The following is a 23,580-nucleotide window of genomic DNA, read 5'->3' on the forward strand; positions in this document are numbered from 1 at the left end:
ATCCAGGATCTGCATTAGCTTCTTGAGATCTGCTGCCTCACAGCATTGGCACTTTGAAAGGATAGTGAAGGGGCTAAAATCAGAGAGCAATGCAAAAGCCACAGGCCAGGGCGCTCTGGAGCTCCGCGAAGGTGAAAAAGCAGAGGCGTCTCTTCTAACACATATTTTGATGAATATTAAATTGCTATAATTTGTAGGTTGTGCAGCTATAGTGAAATTAAAATGAAAGCAAATCCTGTTAAATGAATTCCATTCACATAATTCTATGATAGCAGCGCAAATGAGCTTCTGCCAAAACTGATATTAGCCAAACTCTACCACTTTTACCAGGACCATTTTTATCAAATTCTGCCTATCCATCTACCATTATGAAGAAAAATATGTTCAGTGGAGGGTTACAGTGGGCTGGAGCTTATCCTGGAAGCATAACGTGTGAGCCGGGGAACACCCTGGAGAGGATGCCAGTGCTTCTGGAAATAAAATTAATATTTAAAAAAACAATGAAAAGTGTTACTCCTCTTTTTTGAATGAATGCTCACATAACGGTTAGTTTAGCACATAGTTTATCTTCATGTACCCAGCACATCATACACAGTAAAGTCTTTACAGATGGCTCACCAAAGCTCGATCAGATGTTTTGAGCTTCCAAATAAAAGTATGTACCCCTTGTTAATTTCCACTCCTGTCTATTCTTATTGCATTCAACAGAGAGATGGAATAAGAGAGGAAAAAAGCAAAGGACTTTTGGCTGCACATCAAAACAAAATTTATTTTTCATCATTTCATTTTCTGAAACACTTGTGCATCTGATGTATGGTATGAAATATCCTATCACTGTACAAAATAAATGGACCAATACTTTTGTGTTACCCAGTAAGGCATGTTTTCATTATGAACATTTAAAGCTACGGGTCTTACAGCAGGATTAAAACACATTCAGCCAACAGGAAGCATGAACATTGCCAACTCGCCCTTCCAGGACTTCTGTTTTGACATTGTTTACAGCTGAGGTTCAACATGACAATTACAGTAATTCACTAAAAGCAACAGCATAATACAGTACAGCACCTGGTTCCATTTTAGATCTGAAAGAAGAAGAGGAATCAACATGTTTCCAATGGGAGAAGGCAAGAAATACTACAGTCTTGGTTCAATTCAAAGTGTGTAAGCGTAAGAACACGTAGACAGTGACCGGAGTGATCGACAGCATCACACAGAACACGACCACGACTCTTTGTGCGTGGCCTTTGGAGCTGGAAGCGAACACTATGAGAAGCAATGGGTGGGCATCGTACTTTGCAGCTGCCACTAAAATTTCCACCCTTAAATGCTATGAAGCATACAAAAGCAACATCCGACAGTTTACAGATACTAAAAACGGCATGTTCAAATGATACTCAGCTGCCCAGCCAGCTACTGTACTCGTCTGGCTCACATGATGCACCTGCATAATCTCATCACCGTAATAAACCCCTCAAATACAAAAAATAAATAATACACACATTGTAAAGGGCTAAAATTTAGTGCAGCTACATCTTCCCTTTATTCACTAATGTACATCCTCAGGAATGGCTACAGCAGTGTTATAATATTTTAAAATATATCACACCAAAAGGAAAAAACTCTCTGGTACACCTAGTATGATACAGGTTGAAGAGTTAGCTGTGTACATAGGTATATGTAGTATGTGGGATTTGTATTTAATTCCCTAAGGAAAGTTAAAAGGCAAACAGAAGCAAGACAGTAGTAGGGATACAAACCGGGGTTGTAGCCAACCCTTGCCCTCTGCCTGTGGAGGTGTTTCAGGTGTGGTGAGGTGACCCAGGGCAGAGTTTCAACTGCTGCGGGAGAGTGATGCGTACGGATGGTGGAGGAGGTGTTGGGATGAGGCCTCGGGGAGAGGAGCACATGACGGGTACCAGGCCAGGCACCAACGGTTCAGCTCTGTTGCTCCTGTTGGCGTAGACGGCAGCCCACGGCTGTGATGAGGGCAGCCCCCTTGCCGCTGCCATCCTCAGACAAGAGGAAGTTGACGTCGCACTTGGGCGCCAGCTCCTTCACCGTCTGGTGCATGATCCTAGAGAAGCTGTTGGGCACAGGGGAGACGTATGTTCACAAGCTCGGAAATACAATGCTGCAGTGTGTTAACTCAAGACACGGCTGTAAGGAATGGTATTGACTGTAAAATTCACTATTCATTCCTGTAACATGACGGTGCCTGTCCCCGTAATTAATAAAACGTAACGGCACCTATCCTAGTTGACTCACTGTGGGTGGAGCTTGTAGAGTGTGCCGTCCACCCCGACGGTAATTTCCAGCCGGTCCAGCCCACGGTTCTCGCGGATTTTCTCGACGACAGCAGCCATGCCAGCGCCACAGAGCTGGGCGGCCCGGAGGGATACGGTGCCACACACCTCCTTCACTATGATACTGTCATCACATGTACTGTCCAGGCCAAGGTGCTGCAGGATGGACCTGACCTGTAGCAGCGCCAGCCGGTCACTGAAAGGAGGGGCAATACATGCAACTGATCAGAATCTTCCATACAGCAAAAAGAAAACGTAATGTACTTTTGAGTCATTTATCATCACATGACCCCGGTCCCAGCCCTCTTACCTCTCAATCTGGGATAGGAACTTGGTTTCAAAGATACCCCTTGTCTTCAGGGTCTCGGAGATCTGGCCCCTGAATAGGAAGCCACGTTTGGTGAGGTCAATCAGGATGTTCCTCACGATCTCACCCAAGTACATTCCGCTGCACATCTTCTCGTACCTGTAGCACAATGGAAAAATGTGAAGCAGCTATTGAATTTTATCTTTTTAAGGCTGAAAGCAAATCCAGGACTGGTCCTGCTGGTCTTACCCTTGAGCAAAAATTTTAATAAAAGCAAAACTGCCTGTATTAGAGCCACTAAAAGATGCAAGGGGACAGTATTTATGATAAAGTTTTTAACCTTTAGATTGCTGCTTCCTTAAATATTGACAGCTATTGTGGTGAAGTTCAGCTTGCTTCTTATTTTAGCTTTATAACCAGACTAATCAGACAATCAAACTATGATGTTTAAACATATAATTCACGAAAAGTCAGTCCTATCAGTCTGTCATGAAAGTGCTGTTTAGTCTGTAATTGCACAGAATTATCACCATTTTTATCCCATCCAAATCCAGACAGAATGACATGGATCAAATAAAGCCAAAGTTAAGTGAAGAGGAGGAGAAAATTACTTTTGTTTTCCAGCATTGAAGGACAGTTCATCCACGGCTTCATCATATTTGGTTCTGATGTCATCCAGGCAGCCGTTATCACCAAAGGCACCCCACTCCATATTGACGCACATTCGGCCCTCATTACCCTCTATCGTCTCGATGTTCCTCATCTCCTCCATGTAGCAAGCATTACTACCAGTTCCTGAAACAGCAACCCAAGTCACACCGTCATTCTCTCTATTGGCTTATTGCTTGAATAATAGCTTGTTTGCGATTTCACTTTGACGAGCTTAAGTTTGAGTTCACGTCTTCCACTACTGAGTCCGTGCTGAACAGCATCAGCCAAAGCAGCAGATATCCTGCTCTACCTGCAATCAGGCCAATCTCACATGTGGGCTCCTCATATGCGCAGGTCATCATTGTCCCTACTGTGTCATTCACCACAGCAACTACGTCCAGGTCAAACTCCTACACACACAAAAATACAAAATGGTGAAAAGGGTCAGAGGTGCCATAAGCAAGCTGTTTCCCTTTTCAGCGTTACTACTTCAACCGTGCTACATAAACGTAAGAGAGAGATTCATTAGAACACTTACAGGTCAGATGTGTAAAACTTGCAAATGACCATGTAACTGTAAATCTATTCATTTGATTTTGAGAGGGCACCAACAATAAATTCAATCTAATTCTAGACCAAAACAAATTCATAAGGTTCACAAGATGCTAAATGAATAAATGTAAATGGTCCGTAGAAGTATAGATGAATGCATTTTGGTCTCCACAATGCAACAGTAATTGAAAAAACACTGATGAAAAAGGATATCATTTTGGATAAAGATAATAACACACAAAAAAAAATATTCACTAATCTGTAATATATGGGAAACTCACCTCTCTTCGTTTGATTCCTTCCCGAAGCAGGCCCACAACATCCTCACCCTCGCAGTCAGTGGCCTTGAAACCTTTGGTCCATTTTATAAGGATACCCTACAGGCAATGAAGAAGACATCACATACAAGACAAGGAAAGGAAAAACACACTGAGTGGTGGCCGAACACAGTGAGAAGGCATAATACCATCATACCAGCATTGTGGTACCTTTCCAAATGCTCTCGTCATTACCAAGGTTGGCCACAAAGAGGCGCTAAAGACATTAATATGATACATTTCAGGAGTCTGTAACTGCAAATGTTCCCTTACAGAGAAAGTAACTGTTAGTGGTACCTTCGGTTCATAACTTTTTTCAAAGGAATGTTGGGAGTCTGGGGCTCTACAGTCCAATACTTCATGGTCATGGTGAATGCTGTAGATATCCAAATTGAAGAAGCTTACCGCATCCAGACTCGTCTGTTTGCAGGGGAAGGAGAAGGTGAAGCCCAAAGGCAGGCGGGCATTCTTCATTCCCATGTAGTCCAGGAAGTCAGAGATGCAGTGCACGATGTGGTCGAAAAGCTGGATGACATAAATTATACCAGTAACTCATCACATTGCTTGTGGTTTTATGCACCTGTACAACCATGCTTACTTTCCAGTCGCTGTATTTGAAGTGTGTAGATGCCACACTTTGCTGAATGCTGGAAAAACATCTCAGCAGCAGGATGAAGGACCTGGCCATGACATGTTTTTTTATGTTGTAAGACATAATGGATTGTGTCCGAGACAACCACATCGAGACCGATCCCCCATCATTTACCTCCTCTCCAGTACCCTGCATAACCTCCAGTGGAATTGCATAAATTTTGTTATGCATCTCCACAGAGCGTCGCTTGCCACTGCGGATCTTCACCAGCAACACCCTGAAATTAGTCCCTCCCAGGTCCAATGCCAGGAAATCTCCATTTTCTGTAATCAACAACAACAAAACCAGGTCATTAGGGCATGTTGGGACAAAGGAAAACGGAGGACAACAGAGTCCTCAAGTCCTTTGTTAGAACCATTAATTTAAATCTCTTTTGTGATACATGGCTCTGTGTATTTGCCCTTGAGTGACCTCTGTGATGAACAGGTGTAGATTTTATTGAGTTAGTACAATACAGTCAGTATACACAGGTGGTTTCCACAGGTCACTTAGGTCGTGTGCTGTAACTGAAGCCCTGTGACCTTAATCGGAGTCACAGTAGGATTGCTAAGCTACCAGTGTTGTGTATCACATGGCCTTGAAAACCATGACTAGGATTAGAAGAAAGCCATGGAGTGAGATAAGACGGACACCCCAAGGGGTGCTTAAGAAATGAAGAGCTATCTTCAAAACAAATTAATAAGTGAAACAAATCGTTAGGACAACTTATAAAATAAGAATTAATTTATAACAGGCATGCCTCCTCACCACTGCCAATGTAAGTTTTGTTGACAGAAACAATAAAATGACAAATAAAACTGGTGAACTGAGCTAAGCTAAACAAACTGCAAAAATGACTAAATCTGAAAAATCTGCAAGTTGCTGAGTTGGTATTTCTGCCCTCGTTTACCTGTCCCATCAGGTGTGCGGCGTACAAAAGTGGGCAGCATCTTGACGGAAGCCAACTCGTGGGTCTCCTTTGACAGGCCTCTCTGAATCTCCGCTCTCATGCGCTCCTTGACCTCCAGCAGCTGAGCCTTGGTGAGCTGGAATTCGGCCAGCGTCTGGGCGATCTGCCGTGACTGCTCCGCCAGCCGGTACGCCACCGCGGTCACCATGGCCGCGCCCTTGCCGCTCCCGCTCTCTGACAGCAGGAAGCGTACGTCCGACTCCGGGACCAGCCGCCGTACAGTCTTGTGCAGACGCCGGGCATAGCTTTGAAAGAGAATAGACAGGCAAATGATGAGGTGAAAGGTCAGAGGTCAGTTCACATTTACTAAAACCTCTTCTGAAAGGCTAATAAGACCTTGTCTGCATTTTAGTAACTGCAAGTAAGTATGAAGACGAGCACCTGAAATAAATAAATAGAAATGTCTCTGGTCAAGTGTGAAGCTTGGGTGGCACGGTTCAATCCCCACTCAGTCTGGGTGGAGTTTGCGTGTTTTCCATATGTCTGTGTGGGTTTCCTCCGGGTTCTCTGGTTTCCTCCCATAGTCCAGACATGCTATTCAGGTTCACTCATAGTGTGTGAGTGACAGAGAGAGTGTGTTCCACTGATGTATGGATGAGTGACCCAGTGTAAGTAGTGTATCTAGCAGTGTAAGTCACCGCGGTGAATAAGGTGTGTGGGCTCATAACGCTACATAGAGTTCATTGGAAGTCGCTTTGGAGAAAAGCGTCTGATAAACAAATAAATATCAATTTCAGCTGGTTTAGTCTGCTACATTGCGTTTTACCAAGTCTCAAGATCAAATTTTTCACCCGATACAGCTCCTAATCATTTCTGTTTAGAATGCCAACTACTTCCTTTGCACTTGCTGAGTGTATGAGTAGTGTGTTTAGAAAGGGTGAGGTCGACTCACTATCAGATGACTCAGTGTGACAGGGTCCTTTATTATTTCTCACTCTGTCAAAGGCCAGTAGCACCTACAAAAAGTGGATACTGTACACTAGTATACTGAGTTCAGCTTCTTTCGTCAGCGCAAATGAACCCGATGTACTGCTGGTGCAGCTGATTCATGCTAAAGAGACTGGGAAGGGGTGTTTAAGTTCTGCCAACAATGAAGAGTAAGGAGGGAGGATGCATATAAAAAGCCAAGATGTGCACTTCTTTGAAGTTGAGGCTTGCTGGCTACAATTTTCAGAAAGATTAACAACACAGAGAATTACAGTAAAGCACTTGTGCAAAGAAAAGGGTGCTTAACTACAGCTTGGTTTGTTTGGCACATGTCGTTGTTGTTCTGTGGCTCAGGTGATGGCAGCGGGGTCTAAAGGTCAAGCCAACGAAGAAATGCTAAAGGCTTAGCCCCCACTTGGGTGAGGTAACAGGATGATGAGTTGTGCAACCTCATCTTTTAGTGGGGCCTGGAGTGGGGGCTACTTGTGATCTCATTGATAGCTGTGAGTATCGCTCGCTGCCTCTTTGCGTAAGAACTTAGTGGCACCCCGATTTGTGTGCAAATGCCCCGCAGCTTGGAAAGATGAAGTTCTGGAGATGAATGTGACTGGAAACAAAGAGGTGAGTTCAGGTTCTCTTGGAACTGCATTAAGTTGCCCTGGTTGCTTTGATGCTTGAAGGTTTCAGTGCTTCTCCATGTCCCTGAATTGGAATGCCCAAGATGACCATGATATTTTTCCGAGTAGCCACCCAAATTAAAACCCATTCTAAGCTGGGCCTAAATATCCCGAGTTTGGCTTGTGGTTTGGAGGCTCCAGCTGAGTCCGCACTTACTGAGGGTGCATCTTGTAGAGGGATCCATCAACTCCCACGGTGGTGCGCAGACGCGGAGAGCCCTTGTTGTCCTTCAGCCTGAGCAGGATGGCCCCAAGCGTGGCAGCGATGAGGTTGGCACTGCGGAAGGACACCACAGCGCACACGTGCTGCACTGCCACGCAGTCCTCGTGTGACGGCTCCACGCCCAGGCGCGTCAGGATCTCCTTAGCCTTGCTCAGGCCCTCCTTGGTCCTGTGTCATAGAGACATCTTGTCTCAGCCCACACCTTATTTTCAGATGTGCTTATCTGGCCATGGTTTACAAGCTCACAAATTACACCTTATGTGACTCATTTGTAGAACTGAACATTTCAGAAGATCAAGTAGTTTGACTGCTGGGAACAACAGTAGTTTTTCCCATTGGATTTGAGCCTGGAAGGTTATACAAGGGTAGTTTCTAGGAATTTGAAGAATATTGAAATCTCTAACCTCATGGATAAATTACTGGTAATTTTGACTGCTGATTGATTTAATGTTGCAGGCAAATCTTTGTACCACACCAATAACAAGCACACTCCACAAAATATGCTGTCTTAAAAAGTAACATCACTGAACCAAACACCTGAGACCACCTTCTACTTACTTTTCAATTGCAGAGACATGTTTTGTTTCAAATTTTCCTTTGGTGAGCAGCTCGGGTGTAATCCGACCTTCGAACAGCATCCCTTCTTTAGCCATCTTGACCAAAATGAGACGTACCAGTTCACCCATGTACATCCCACTGACCATCTTCTCAAATCTGGAAAAGAAGATTGAGAGATCCAGTTCCAATCCTTCATAACTAAGTTTAAGAACTTAAAAGTCAACTCCAAAAATTTGACAATTTAGGGTTCGAGGAAGGTAAACCTTTTCAGCTAACAACCGTAATCAGAAAGAAAACTTCTGGAAATCCAGGAAAAATCATTTTCAGCAAAATTCATTCTGAATAGCTAGAAAGATTCTGTAAAAGTACACATAGAAGAACTGAACAAAAGAACCTGATTGGCCCAGGGAAGTCATGTGACAGAGGTTACGCAATAAGTCATCTTACAGCTGCTTCCCAGGGTTGAGGGAGCCCCTGTCAATCTCTCGGTCAAACTCGGTACGAATGTCCTCCAGCATTCCATCATCCCCAAAGGCCCCCCACTCGGTGTTGATGCACATGCGGCCCTCATCTCCCTCCACAAGGTCAATGTGCCTCAACTCCTCCATGTAGCAGGCGTTGGTACCTGTACCTGTGGACAGGCGGCAAGGAATAAAGCATGTCATAGCCTGGTCTGGATGGACCATCATGGAGACACCTGACCTTCAGGCTGCTCTCAAGGCACCACATGTCAAATGACGAGAAGAAATTTTAACATATGGAAGTGGTTTCTCTCGAATCTACTTCCTGTGACTTCAGTTTTACCTTGGGTGTTTTAGCATGGAGCAAATATGTATTAACATGATAATGTTCTATAGTGGAAAATATTTTGTCTTTGTTAAAACAAGCAAGGATTGCATTACCTATGATTATGCCAACTTCGCAGCGCTGGTCATCAAATCCACAGGTCATCATAGTTCCAACTGTGTCGTTGACCACTGCCATGATATCAGCGTCATAGTCCTGAAACGTGTAAGCAGATCATTATAAAGCCATCCGTTGTAAAAAAAATCAAAAATTAATCTGAAAGATCCCTTCCATCTTTACTCAATTGCACTCTCTATTTTTCAAACACGGAGTCACCAAGAAGTGCTGCTGAAAAGACAAATTACCCCTCGCTTCTTGATGGCCTTGTTGAGAAGTTTGACCACGTCCGCACCTTCCACGCCACTTGCTTTGAATCGTTTTGTCCAGGTCAGTAGAATACCCTGTAAAATAAGATACCACCCTGTCAAAACTGAACACAGATATGGACCAAATATATCCAATAACCTAGACACACCCATTATCAATCAAATTATATTGTACATCATTTACCATCTATACTACACATAGCAGACATCCTGAACATCACTTTTTCCTTTCTGCTTAGAATGCTGCTCAATATCTTACCTCATCCAGCTTAGTTTGTGCACATGGGAAGGAGAAGGTGAATCCTACTGGGAGTTTCTTGTCCTTGATTTTTTGCTTCTCCATAAAGTCCCCCAGGCATTCGGCCACATGGTCAAAGAGCTGTAAAGGAACCCGAAGGTCTGTCAGATCAAACACTTGGAACGAGGCCTGTGGAATTTAACAGAATTGGGGACGGTGGAGGGGTGGGACCACGGTACCCGGGTGCCACTGCCATGCATGATGTCTTCTGGGGTGTCGTAGATCTGGCTCTCCATCTGCACCGTTTGCCTCTTTTCGTGGGACACCTTCACCCGCAGGATACGGAAGTTGGACCCCCCCAGATCGAGAGCAATGAAATCTCCCTTTTCTAGGGAATCCAATAAGAATATGCATAAATTTTAAATGACACAAAGCAAAATCCGCATTAATGATCTAAAATGTTATTCTAGCAATTTTATCTAGACTTTATGTGCCTGTCCAGTAGACAGGTACTGTCATTTCAGTTTTTTGTGAGCATTTTTTTAGAATAAATGTGTGCAAAGTGTTGCTTTAATGGACAGTGAGATTATAGTTTTCTGACATTTACACAGCAGTGCACATCATTTATGATGCAGCTTCTGTCAAATGCCACTCAAGAATACATGCTCTTAAAATATTCATTTGAAAGCCATAAAACTGACTGTCTGTCCTGTTCAGAGCTACAAATTTGAATTAATTAGAATAAAATCCAAATCTGAAAGTCCTGAATCCATACAAATGTGTCCGGCTGGTTACTGGAGACAATCCATCATTAAACAGTCCTGGATTCTGTTACTTTCTTGTGTAGCATTTGATAGATGTGCAGTAAAACACATGAGCAACGGTATCAATGCACAAAATTACTAATCTGACTCTAAGAATCCTAAACAAGTCAGTAAGCAACCTTCAGAGGACAACCCACAGTGTATCACCACGTGATTTTACAGACTTGGTTTATACCAAAATTATGCATGATGTGTAATGTGAGAAGTACAAAATAAGTGATAATGCCATCGCAGAAATCATTTCTGTGTAAAGCTGGCTCAGCTGTACACTCATGAAAATAAAAAAATGTTGGGATCTGCAGACTGTAATTATGAGATCTTAAGTCTGGCCAGAAGGTTCCTGGTTAGTGTTTCCCTCCTGCTGCGGCACCCTGGATCAAGGTTTTTTACAGAAAACAACACAAACAAGAGTATGTATAATATTCCATTGCCAATATCACAAATGTGAAAAAACAACATCAGGGGTACATGTTACAACACACATAAACATGATTCAATAAATACTAAACAGAGTAAACAAGGCATCACTTTCATAGTTTTACATTTACTTATGTAGCGGACACTTTTCTTCAAAGTGACTCCCAATGAACTCTATGTAGTGTTATGAGCCCACACACCTTATTCACCAAGGTGACTTACACTGCTAGATACACTACTTACACTGGGTCACTCATCCATACATTAGTGGAACACACTCCCTCTCTCTGTCACTCACACACTATGGGGAATTGAGCAGCATGTCTTTGGAGTGCGGGAGGAAACCAGAGCACCCAGAGGAAACCCACACAGACACGGGGAGAACATGCAAACTCCACACAGACTGAATGGGGATCGAACCCACATCCTCTCGCACCCCCCCAGGTGTTATAAGACAGCAGCATTACTTGCTGTGCCACCAAAAGTTTCAAATTTCGAAATTGCTTGTAAATAGACCTTTGCATCTAATTCCCTGAATAAAGGCACTTACTTGTATTGATAAACTAAGAAATACTCTGCTATATGCCTGGGATAATCATTGTAAAGATGTATTATATAACACCGTAAGCTGCATCGGATGAAGGTGTCAGCTAAATAAAGGCTAATAAATAATATAATAAGACGTTCTGCATCCATCTGGAAATATACAAAAATTTGTATTGGCTTTGGCAATACCTGCGTGAAGTGTGTTTATAATACATTCCAGTTAGAGGATCAGCTCCTTAAAACCAATTCCTGTTAACCTAGAAGAACAAAAAAAAAAAAAACAGTGGCTTTTACGGCCGGTTCCCCGGATTATTTGTCAATGCAGAAACGCGAGCACAACCGTGCGCAAGCACACACTCCTGTGAGCGCTCACAGCATTCCTTTTTTCGGTTTCCCGGCACCCTAATTCCTCCCGTCTCTATGCAATAAACTACATTGTTTGACCTTTCTACTGACACTCGCTGCATCGTCATCAACGCCGGGTCTGAAAATATAATTGAAATTGCAAACACGGCCATTTCCCTTTAATATCGCTGGAGCCCAGGATCTCTTCCGCTGAGTATGATTACCGCTTCACTTAAAACCCTTCTCCTCATTCTCTGTTTATTACAGAATGATTGAACAACTTCAGCGCAGCCTGGCAACTGCTGGACGTGGCGGCGAGGAGGGATGGGGCCTTTTGCTGTTTTCCTTCGATGCTTTCTGGGAACTGATGCTCGGCTGGCTTGCGTTCAGACACTCATGCTGTGCGAAGAGCAAGCATTTCAGAGAGCGGTGTGAATTATGACCACTAATCTCTGAATATCAGGCCTGTTCTGCTTCTCAGCTATGAGCGTGGTATTGTTTTACATATACCAAAGATGCCGAGTGAGTTTCCGATATAAGGAGAAGAGTACTGATATGCTGAATGAATTATTTTCCTATATGAACAAGAAAAAAAAGGGACAAAATGTTTAACTGGATGATTAGGTTACATTTTTGGATTCTCTTAAATAATAAGCATATAACCAGCTGTACAAACTGTTGTAACCCTTTGCCTTAGAATTGTTTTGTATTTGCATTTTCTGAGTATATTGATTCTGTCTCTGTAATGTGACTCGGTTCTTTTCTGTTCTGCTAATTAAAAAAATATCATTAATCTCCAAATATCAGGCAAACTTTGCTTCTCTGCGATAGGCACAATATTGTTTTTCAGAAATAAAAAACTGATCTCGCATCTTTGATACTAAGGAGAACTGTAAGAGAACAATGAAGAGATACACGCACACACACTGGCTGAAACCGCTTGTCCCAAGCGGGGTCGTAACCGACCGGACCCTAGCCCGGCAGCACAGAGCGCAAGGCTGGAGGGGGAGGGGACACACCCCGGACAGGACGCCAGTCCATTGCAAGGCACCCCAAGCAAGGCTCGAACCCTAAACCCGCCAGGAAGCAGGCACAGGCCAATCTTGCTGCACCCCCTATGAAGAGATACCATTTAGACAATTTATATATTAGTTGCTTAATTAAATGTAGTTTTGCTAACTAAACTAAATCATCCTTGTGTTTCACTGCTGGCCTCCCCTGCTGGTGGTGTTCATACGTAGGTCAGAAAGAGGTGGAAAGCCTATACATACTCGGTCTGTATATAGATCTACATGAGGCCTTTATATCCTACTTAAGTGAAAGCGACTAAGGACAGGTCCCCTGAAACCTTGGTTTGCACTTGCTCAAGTTATTAAAAGTCCATTGTAAGATAACCTCCTACCCTGAATGGACGCTGCAAAGCCAAGGCATCCAGAAAATGTAAACATGCCTGGGGGGTTGGGGGTAGAGCATTTGACAGCTGTCTTTCTGTGTGCAGCCTAACAGTCCAAAAAAAAAACGAATGTATGGGTCAGGTTACATGGCGCCTAGAGGAAAAAAGAAAGAACCAAACACAGAACAGTTTTAAAGTCTATATTCAGCACAGAGATAGGCCACTAAATGTAACTGCAAGTGCTGTAAACACTCCCCCCACCTTTTGGTCATTTTAATGGTGGGAAATTAAGGCTATTCCAAAGATTATAGCCTCAACTTGATATTGACACACAAAAATCGTCTTGACAAAAGACCTTAAAGCAACTGGACATCATTTTGTCATTCAGTTTCTTACAAATAACCCTAATCACCCTTTGCGGCTTAAGGTTAGAAAAATAAAGAAAAGAGTATCTGCCTTAACTAGGACACAAAGTTGTCACATTCCAGTAGGGTTAAATCATTTAGTAAGGTGGTCATATGTAACCTGATACCAGAACGCACTGGCGTGGAACAGGTTTACAGCGGACTGGGCTGGGAGGAATCACGTTGGAACGTGCAAAAGCAAAACATTTAAAAAATAAAATTAGGGTCTCTGTGGTACAACATTTGGCTCACACTACAGGTGTGCAACGGTAAAGGTAAATCACAGGTGGGGGGTACATTCTGGTGGCATAAAAAGCCCCCATCTCTATTTCGCGAGTAAAGATCAGAAACAGGATGAGTCTGCAAGTAACAGCAAAAATCTCAAAGAAAAAAAGACAGGAAATGAGTATGAACAGGGCAAGTGTCACACCAGTGCATCTTCGACATGACAGGATGATTACAGCAACTGGTCTAGATGATGGTGTCGTAATTTGGGGAATCAGTTTGTGACAAAAAGGTTGCAGTTTAAATCACAGAAGGGTAATATCAGAACCAATTTGCAGCTTTACAGGACATTGTTAGCTCTATTTGTTAATAAGAAATATAAAATATAAAGCTGTCCAAGGCACGAGAAACATCATTGTTTGCACGAACAATATCGTGTGGGTCAACGGCAAAACGATGGGAGCGTAAAACAAAGCGACACGAAGGAAGCTCACAGAACAGCTCTTGTGCGGTCCAAAACCTCAGCACATTTTTGGTGACATGGTCGTAGGAGGCTTCCGCCAGCAGAACGAACATGACATTCACTGCGGTGACACACTCAGTCCCCACGTAGACAGTAAAATCGCATCTGCTGGTGAACGAATCTGCTAATGGATGAAACGTGATATTTCAACGACATTCTGAAAAAAAACTACATAGCCGTCTCTTTGGCACATTTGAGAGAATGTCCAAAGGACTTTTTTGGCCCAGAGCACCGGGTTAGATGTTAAGTAACGAGTGCAAGGACTATTAACGTGCTTCTCCGAGGAAAACCAAGAAAATGATGTGTTAGCTGCGCTACATTTTTGCTAACCTTTATATTTTTTTTTAACAGAAACTTTTCTCCAAGTGATTTTAGCCATTCGTACAGCTGGGTATTTTACTGGAGCCTTGATCAAGGGTCCTACGGAAGGATGAATTATTTGAATAAAGACCTTTTGAGCGCAAGGAAGAAGCTCTAACCACTACGCCAACTACTGCCGTGAAGCTAATTTTTCAGCAGTAACACTTTTATGTAGCTATTAAATGTTATATTTCTAAGCACAATAAAAGTGAATGTATGTTGTCAGTGTGGACACTAACAGACTGTAAGCTTGGAGAAAGGCTTCCTTAGAGTTAACAATCTTCTGGCTGAAGAGAATGAGGCAAAGTAAAAGTGGGCCACAGCTAGCATGCAGGCTACATTTACAACAGGATTCCATTGTCTGCACACAACAACACAGTGTGCTTCTGGCCCAACTGGTTTCTGTGCCCTGCCAATAAATGGTACTACATGCATGACAGTGCGGCTCTGAAACAGGGTTTAAACATTACATTGATTAACCGCGTGCGCTCGCACTGAATGGAGCTTAAAATAGAAATTTGACCCTCGGTCTTATATGCCATGTATTTTGCCTGATTGATGGGTCAAAAGGGGATCTATTTGGAGGCAGGAGCTTTTTTTTAAAGGATCACGAGCGTAACGTTTCGAGCGAGTCCTTGTGACTTTGCGAGCTTCAGGTGCTGTCCACTGTAATTAGCTATGATGTACTTGCGGGACACATCATTGTGATGGTAATTAATGTTCAGCTACAAGAGTTCCTCAACCAAGTTTTCAAAGGCAGAATGAAGGATACTTGGCCAAGATTTTTGTCACATAACCATGCCAGATTCTCATCTGTATGACCAACAGGGGCACTAATTGCCCTGGCCTCACATCGAGGCTCAAAGCCGGTGCCATTTCTCATGTAACCCTCCAAAGGGCTTCCTTCGAGAAGAGAGCTAACGGCTGCAGAGCAACATCCGAGGACAACCAGCTCACCGGAACCGTCAGGAATGGACCTCACAAATGTGGGAAGCATCTTCACAGTGGCTGTGGGGTTCGTGTCCTTCCCAAGTCCATTCTCCATCTCCCTCTTGAAGCGGTTCATGATGTCCAGAAGCGTCTCATCCGAGAAGCGCATGGCGTACAGGTACTTGTCGATCTGAGAGGAAAAAAAAAAAGGCGAAATCTTGAGTGCTCACTACTGGAGGAAAAATGTCTTGAAACTGGCCCAAAATTTTAGCAAAAGGCTCTTTTGCTTCTCCGAAAGCTTAAGTCCTGCATCATGGTCATGTTAAAACAGCATTTTCCAAATTCTAACTTTTACTTTGTCATATTAAGTGAATTGGCTGTGGTTGAGTAACTACACAAAATGCTTGAGGTAATAAAATATGATGAAATGTACAAATATTCCCGCACGTGTTGGGTGGACACATTGCAAGTGACATAAAGGGATGAGTCAGTCCATGTGAGTACTCAGTGATCCCGCTGTAACTGTAAGTGATTACACCACTTCCTACGAAAACTCCACACGGTCTCCAAGGACAATATCTCGTGATGCCAGGGATCTGTCCGCTGTCCCAGTGTGTCATACACATCCAGTCGCTTCCAGGTCCGTAAAGGCAGCGGATTTGCTCTGTGTGGCACTTGTGTTTAAAAATGGTCAAGTGGACACTGCATTCCCAGGACAGCTTTTATTTTTAGTGTTGACACATACCTCTTCACATCTAGACAGTGACTGGAAATGGACATCTTTAGCTCTTATTTTAGGCTTGTACTCCAGGGACAAAAAATACCATTCATATATATATAATACTATGCAATAAACAGTGCAGTAAACTTGCAAATAAACTGGGCAGTTCCTGGTATGTTTACATACCTATTATTTCACTAGTGAAATAATACAGCAGTGAATGGCATGGAATTGATTTTTATATCAGTAATAACGTAGTAAAGTATTTCATGTTTAAAACTTCAGAACCTGTGTTGCATTGGGAATGGAGATATTGCTATGGGTGGAATTCCTTCCTCTTGAAGTGACCCTCCCTCAGTTCATTGTGTTTGGTACATAGACTGTTAAATTATTTAAAGCTGCTGGACAGAAATGGTGCCGCTGGGGAAATACATTCCCGTAGATTGCTCAAGCTTCTGGAGAAGACCTAGACACTGAAATATTTTTTTGAAAAGGGTAACTCTATTTCCACAGTCCCATTTTTTTCAAGTCAGCATGAGTTGAAACAAGAAAGTATTTATGAAGGAGCATGAGGGAGTTTGTCTGAACGCAGCAAACAGGGCTTATCATTTCCATTCCCACTCCATGTCTTAGCTCAGTGCAAAGACCTTTGACTAATTATCAAATTTGTGCAATAAATCCATATATAATGATCGTAATGTAAAACCAACAATAAGTCATTAATGTTGGCTGAATACAAGTCTACTGCCTTTGTACAGAGAAGCAAACACCAAGAAAGTGTTACTTTACCCATTAGAAAGTTTTATACTGAGAAAAAACAGAGGATTATGGAAATAAAATAAAATTCTGTTCCTAGTCTTTATTACAGGGTGGGAATGAAATAACAACCTTCATATTTAGTACCCCTCCGTCAGTCTGTTACGATTAAACTACATTACAGCCATTATGCTTTGCAGGAAGGTATTATTACCAGTTCACGTCACTGTATGAGATCTTTGGAAAAAGAATGGTAATTAAACAATTAAAACATATTTCCACACTCAGATCTCATTGCAAAAATATTTGGACAATATATGCCCTTGACACTGTATTGAACACAGAATAAATATTATTATAGCTATTTATTTATTACTGTTTAGTCAGGGTGGCCAATTTATGAATGATTATTATTATTATTATTATTATTATTATTATTATTCAGCTGATTACTATATAAATAGACTTAGCGAAGTGCACATGTTCATTACTGGATATATTCTTGCTGTGAATATTTTTGCTTTTTCTAGGAGTAAAGACAGAAATGCTCAGTACACCACCGCACCAGTCTTGGAGCACATGTCCTTCACGCTCACACTTCCTGTCAGATCACACTTCCGCTTTTCTGATAACCGGTTCCCATTTGAGGAAGTGACATTTGAGGACATTAAGGCACAGCATTCCTGCACTACGCTCGGGGTCACATGTTTACACACAGAGTCACGAGCGGAGTGGAGACGACTGTAAATTTCTCCTATTAAAGCCATCGCCAGTGTGATGGGGCGATTTTGCGGCAGCAGCTCAAACCGACAGCCACACGCCGATCCGAGGGCACTTTTCACACGTTTAGGTTTGCTTTTCTCATAGCAAAGTATTTCATCTGTGAACGCAGAAAAATATAAGGAACTCTTTTGCACTACAAAAGTATGCGGTGTAGTACCCTTGAGCAGCATACCCTGAATTGCTACGGTAAAATAACCCTGCTGCATGAACGGTAGAACAATTACAAGGTGCATTTGAGAAAGCTCTCAGGTAAATTAACAAATAATAATGATGAGGATGATGATGATGATGGTGATGATCAGAGAAACATCAACATCTCAGCCTCAGGCCATCAGAGCCCCACAGTCACGACCGACAGCACATCAGGCTTTGCGCTTGAATGCTTACAGGAAGCTGTACATGGAGGTCTGGTCGGCCCTAAATATCCACCTTTAAGCAAACACCCCGATACACACACCGTTGCATAAGGTTCAGGTGTCTTTGCGGCGCTCCATCTCCCAGCAGCGAAAGGGTGATGAGATTACACTGCGTTTGTTTGTCGGCTCCATTGCTGGGGGTTGGGGGTGGGAATGGTCTCCCGGTGAGCAAGGAAGCATGATGCTGAGGAGCCCCTTCCCTTCCCCCACCCCCTCGGCCACCACCACCTCTGGTAGGCTCCGCACGTCCCATGCTGACATGAAAAAAAGACCTCACACCATTTCTCCCGTGCTCCTCCTCCTCCTCCTCCTCCTCCAGGCGTTTACCCGGTCATCCCAGCTGCTGTTTCAAGGACACCGAGAGAGCCGGGATGTTCTGACCCGTGGCCTTGGCTGTGCTGCGTTCTCTCTCAGACAACAGCGCCTACCGGTAAGCCCAACACACACCTGTTGTCGCACATCCCAAGACAGTTAGGGGAAAAGGCCACCCGTTGTTTTTGGTCAGGGAGGGCGAGGATAAGGACTCACCTTCTTGATCTGGTCATCCTTCAGCTCAGTGAAGTAGTACGCTAGGAGCTGTGCCGCGATCATCCTGTTGGCCTGCCTCGGCACGCAGTGGAAAAGCACAGAGACCAGGCAAAAATCTTCCCGACAACCGTCTCGCACCCCCCCCGGAAAATTCCTCTTAAGCAAGGTGGAGAGAAATGGCCCTTTCGTGACCCCTTCCTATTCCTCTTCCTGTTCTCGGGTGGCTGGACGACAATGCAGCTGGCAGCAACGACATGCAGGTCTGGAAGTACACGCCGTGCCGAGGGCCTCTCCTTGCGTACGGCAGATCAATGTGACTGCATGGGCTTCTCGCTCTTGCATGAGATGCAGCGGGGGTGTCGACTGGGGCCGGCTCAGGCCCCGCCCACTTCCTGCTCCCTGATTGGCCGAGACACCCGAGCCGGGTTGCGGGATCGAGCGGAGCCGGCTTTACATTGCTCTCCCTCTGTGTCTCGGAGGAGTGGCACATGGGAGGGGTGAGAAGAGCAGCGGGGGGGAGGAGGGATAGGCTGACGTAGGCAAGCCTGCCTTTTACTATAGTAAAAGGGGACTCCGGCACGTACGGCACGTCGGTCGTGTCGCTGCTTCCGGGGGATGGGGCTCTTACTGTTTCCGGGAGATGGAGCAGCATCACTGCTGAGGTCAAACGTTCCCTCGTTTTGGCTGAAGGACATGCACTCGACACAGAGCTGCTGCGGAGCTTCTGGAGGAGCTTTCTGCTGAGTAATGCGCACACACTCTCCCACACCCCACCAGCCCCCCGCGCCTCTAGGCTCCGCTTGGGAGGGGGAGCTGTGACACACAAGTGCCAGAGGTTAGTCAGAGTCAAATGTTGGAAAAATAGAAACAATGCAGGTAAATCCAGCTAGAGGTCATTAGGGACACTCTGGGTCGGTGGGGGGAGCATCATGACAAAGAGAATGAATGACATCACCAAGCAACGGGCCTCCCCATTTTCAAAGAACGGGAGATTCATTTGTGTTTCTAATTTGACAAGTTCTCAAGTAAGTACCAAATGGATGGAGCCTAACCCTTACCCCCGAACCCTAACTTTTATTGCAGGGGCAGAAAATGTGCCAAGAAGCTGCAGCAAGCAGACTCTTGTGCCATTTTGCCTCTATGAAAGAAAATATAGAATTATTGCTATGCTATGACCATTTCTGACATAATTACCATTGCCATCTAAGTGAAGGCAGTACAGTTTCAGTGCAATAAACCATGTATCGTGCTTTCTTAGAATTTACGTATTTATGGACTTTTTGTAGGAGGGGCTACTTAGCTTTTATCAGATTCTTAAAGGAGCCCACGACCTGGACAAGGTAAAGAACCTCAGGTCCAAATCCAGGCAAATAAATTAACTGCAACCTTAATGGGTGTAATTAGGAACCTCTGCAACACATGTAAACCATTCGCGATCATGCTTCTGGCATGTAACTGTGGCCTAGAGCGCAGCGGCCAGTCGAGAAGGCGGACTGTGATCCTCGGCAATGACCTTGACAACACGGGCCGTCGCGTTGCCAGCTAAATCCCGTTAGGCTGTTTAATCTCCATTCTCGCTTTTGTTTCGACGACGAACCTACTACTTATCCTAGCAAAAATCTATTTGACGCAAGTTCCGAAGGCAGCGAGTACTATGATCGTAGCACTTCTTACTTCATCCATCCCAGGGAGGCTTTCCCCTTATAGCTCCAAAAAATCGGGTAAGAAAAGACACTAGACGTGCTCAGAGAATCCTGGGAGGAGTTCTTTCGTGGGGAGGTACACTTTTGAAAAACCGATGCCCTGCAGCAGTGGTGAAAGGGTTAACCGCGCTCCCCTCTGCCCCTCCCTCCTCTCTCACCCTCGGCCAGTGAGCACCTCGCCCGGCACATGACATCACTGCATGCGCTTAGACTCGGCGGCGGCCAGATGACAACAGGTCGTGACATCGTTTCTCCTCCAGGAAACTGGATCCCTTAAACCTTAAACCGAAGCCCTTCCCCTCCCTGGTGCTTCCTTCCTTCCCCCACCCCCGCTGCCTCCCCGACGTTCTCCAAGTGACCACCCAGTCCCTTGGCCTATTATAATGGTTACCAGACACCTACATTGACCACTGGGGAGGGGACAGAGTGGGGGAGGGGTGTTCACAGCATTCCTCCAGAGAACCCCCGCTTCTGCAGAGGCCTTGTTCATCAAGCGTGTCGAGACCCACGCAACCCGACTACACAATGCAACGAGGGGCTACGGGGCAGTACAGGCACCCGGCACCCCTCCTCATAGTGCATGAGGCAGCCGCTCATTTGCTCGTTCAGCTTACTGTGTTTTTACTGCACTCCGGCTGCTGGGTTTATCATAAAAACGGCTTGGGCAGCGGGACCAGAGGATGATAAGGCGCCGCAGGAATCCAGGACGAGCCTAATCCGTACGATTACATGTGCGAACGCGCACGGCTGCTCACGCACGCAGGCGCTCGCACACATCCACACACACACAGCGTTTCCTTCGCAGCAACTGAACCCCTTCGGTCTTCCCCACCAGCATGTGATGTAGGTCTCCGCTGGGTGCAGGCGGGGTCCCGTCTACATCACTTCCTGTCAGCCTCATCGAGGTATGTTGTTTACAGAGCAGATCACCTGCCGGGAGTGTGTGTGTGTGTGTGTGTGTGTCTATGTATTCCCTTCCTGGAGCTCTTCACCTGCGGTAACACATTGCGAAGATTCACACAAAGGTGAGACAGAATAGGAACCAACACCTTTAAGAATATTGGAATGCATCTGCAGACGCTATTAAGCCCCAGTCATTCAAGTCACTGTCGTTTCTATGACAACCATCTTCTGAAATGGTACCTTGACTCAATGTCGTCAGCGCAGCCGGAGCTTCGGCTTTAGCACATCACCGTCACTGCTTCAATGTCCAACATATTTTGTTCATCTCGAGAACATACTAGGCAGAAACTCTCTATCGGTTATTACCAAGATATTAGTCATCTTTAAGATTTTTCATGGAAACGAGAAGCCAATGACAAGTCATAGGACCACCGAAATGCAGAAGGATGTCATTGTTTACATGTTCTATCTTGCATCCTGCAGAAAAATGAACAGAATGCAATTTAATATGCATTCATTTTTAAGCCTTAACCATCTGAAATTTAAATATCAGAATATAATTTTGCTACAAGTGAGTATAATGGAGCGAACCTCAATGAGAAACACACTATTCTGGCATTTTTGGACTAACATTCTTACCTGTAAGAGTTAAATACAGCATTAAATAGACTATGTATTTGTACTAGCTGTAAACCTTTAGCTATAAAAATAAATCTACATACTTGCCTACTACATGAAATGTACTTATTGTGCCAATGAGTAGTAACATGAAGTTAAAGCTGTGACATCACATGGTAAACTTCTGAAAAAAAATATTCAGCCCTTCACTTCACCGTTATCCCCAGTCCTCGAGCATGAGGTTAAACTAAAATCGGCGCCAAATTTAAAATACCCGCGTCACCCACTCAGCCTTAACGGGCAGCTGAGATCCATGATGCACCTGGAGCCAAGCCAACACGGCGCTACTGCAAACTACCCAAGGGTCCACAGCCAACGCCCCCCAAAGATCCCCATGGAGTCGCCGGGTTCCGCTGTACGTACATGCGGCACAGTCTCTCCATCGCTCTCCATGGCTCGGGGACAAACGCACGGCAAGCAGATTAAGATCCTCAAAGCCACTCTAACCAATTTGCTCCTGCGGGTAGGACATGGTCAGCTTTGGGCGGGAGGCCTTACATAACGGAACCGTGACCACACCATCGTGGTGCCGCTCTGCCTATTCAGAAGGGGCCGGTGAACCATATCCAACCATGGTATTTTGTAATAGCGGCTCTGGTTAGGAAAGGACCGAGACAAGCAGAGGGCATGCCGCGCCCCCCTCCCCACCTGCAGTAGTGCTTATAAAGTCAAAGAAACGGGTTCCGTATTTTGGCGAATCACTAATATACAATTAGAACTGACGATAAATTTAAGGCAGAAAAACAATAATGTACATGCGACCGATCAAGATCCTCCGGGGTCAGGTGCACGCGTTTGGTGCAGGGTTCTCGTACTGCTGGGGTGTTGCCCACGGCAACCAGGATGTCCTTGGGGGCCGGACGGGATTACAGTGAGTAAGTTTTTCCTCCTGCCTCTGTGTGTGGGCTTATCACACAGCTGGCCTGGTTTAACTCCTCCATTTAATCCCACCGGGAGCCTTTATTTAGTAAACCCAGGGGGGTTGGTGTAGGGTGAGGTGGGGTGGGCTGCTGCCAATATTTTAACTCAGGAACCGAACAGACGGCCGGCCTTACCTTTGATTTACCTCCGTCTGCTTTTAATGAATAGCTGCGAATAAAGGTTACATGCCTGTTAAAGCAAATAAGAGCTGTGTAAATCATCATTTTATATCTCAGGATCGGACCGTTTCTGAGAAGAGAATTGCGTGCAAGGGTATCGTTCGCATCCGAGGGTGACACGATGGTTCGTTTTTTTTCTAAACTGCTCCTCTCGGCATGAACAGAAGTTCAGGTTTTCCGGAACTTGCAGAATTTCACGCGTAGCTTCTTAATTCCACATTGCGGAATAAACACTAGGGAGGATTCCAGGCTTCTTCACTGCGCGCACACACACACCGCACTTCCTCAGGCGCAAGGCATCGCTAATTTCGCAGCTAGCGTTAGCATTAGCGTTAGCGCATAAACGGGTCACCACTGCGCTCGCCCAGCACCCACGCCGCCTGCTTTACGTCCACAGATCGGTCACTCGGGCCGGTCCAAGCCTCATTTTTTTTTTGTCCATTTCTGTCAATTCGGTTTGGAAATGACACAAATGAGCTCCAAAAAGGTACTGGCC

At 44.7% G+C, this 23,580-nt stretch overlaps 1 protein-coding gene across 1 annotated transcript; it reads right to left on the reverse strand.

Annotated features, from left to right (window-relative positions):
* Positions 1 to 752: 752 nt before the first annotated feature.
* On the reverse strand, positions 753 to 19,053 carry hk1 (hexokinase 1). Its single transcript, XM_018749438.2, has 18 exons — positions 18,701 to 19,053; positions 15,524 to 15,686; positions 9,769 to 9,917; positions 9,551 to 9,670; positions 9,271 to 9,366; positions 9,022 to 9,121; positions 8,567 to 8,750; positions 8,120 to 8,275; positions 7,496 to 7,729; positions 5,675 to 5,979; positions 4,900 to 5,048; positions 4,539 to 4,658; positions 4,098 to 4,193; positions 3,575 to 3,674; positions 3,225 to 3,408; positions 2,617 to 2,772; positions 2,269 to 2,502; positions 753 to 2,086 (listed from the first exon to the last, which is right to left on the reverse strand). Exons 1-18 carry the CDS (start codon positions 18,761 to 18,763, stop codon positions 1,939 to 1,941), a joined length of 2,757 nt encoding a protein of 918 aa, XP_018604954.2. The 5' UTR covers positions 18,764 to 19,053; the 3' UTR covers positions 753 to 1,938.
* Positions 19,054 to 23,580: the final 4,527 nt, after the last annotated feature.

Source organism: Scleropages formosus, chromosome 4, assembly GCF_900964775.1.
Source record: "Scleropages formosus chromosome 4, fSclFor1.1, whole genome shotgun sequence".
Lineage (NCBI taxonomy): Eukaryota > Metazoa > Chordata > Actinopteri > Osteoglossiformes > Osteoglossidae > Scleropages > Scleropages formosus.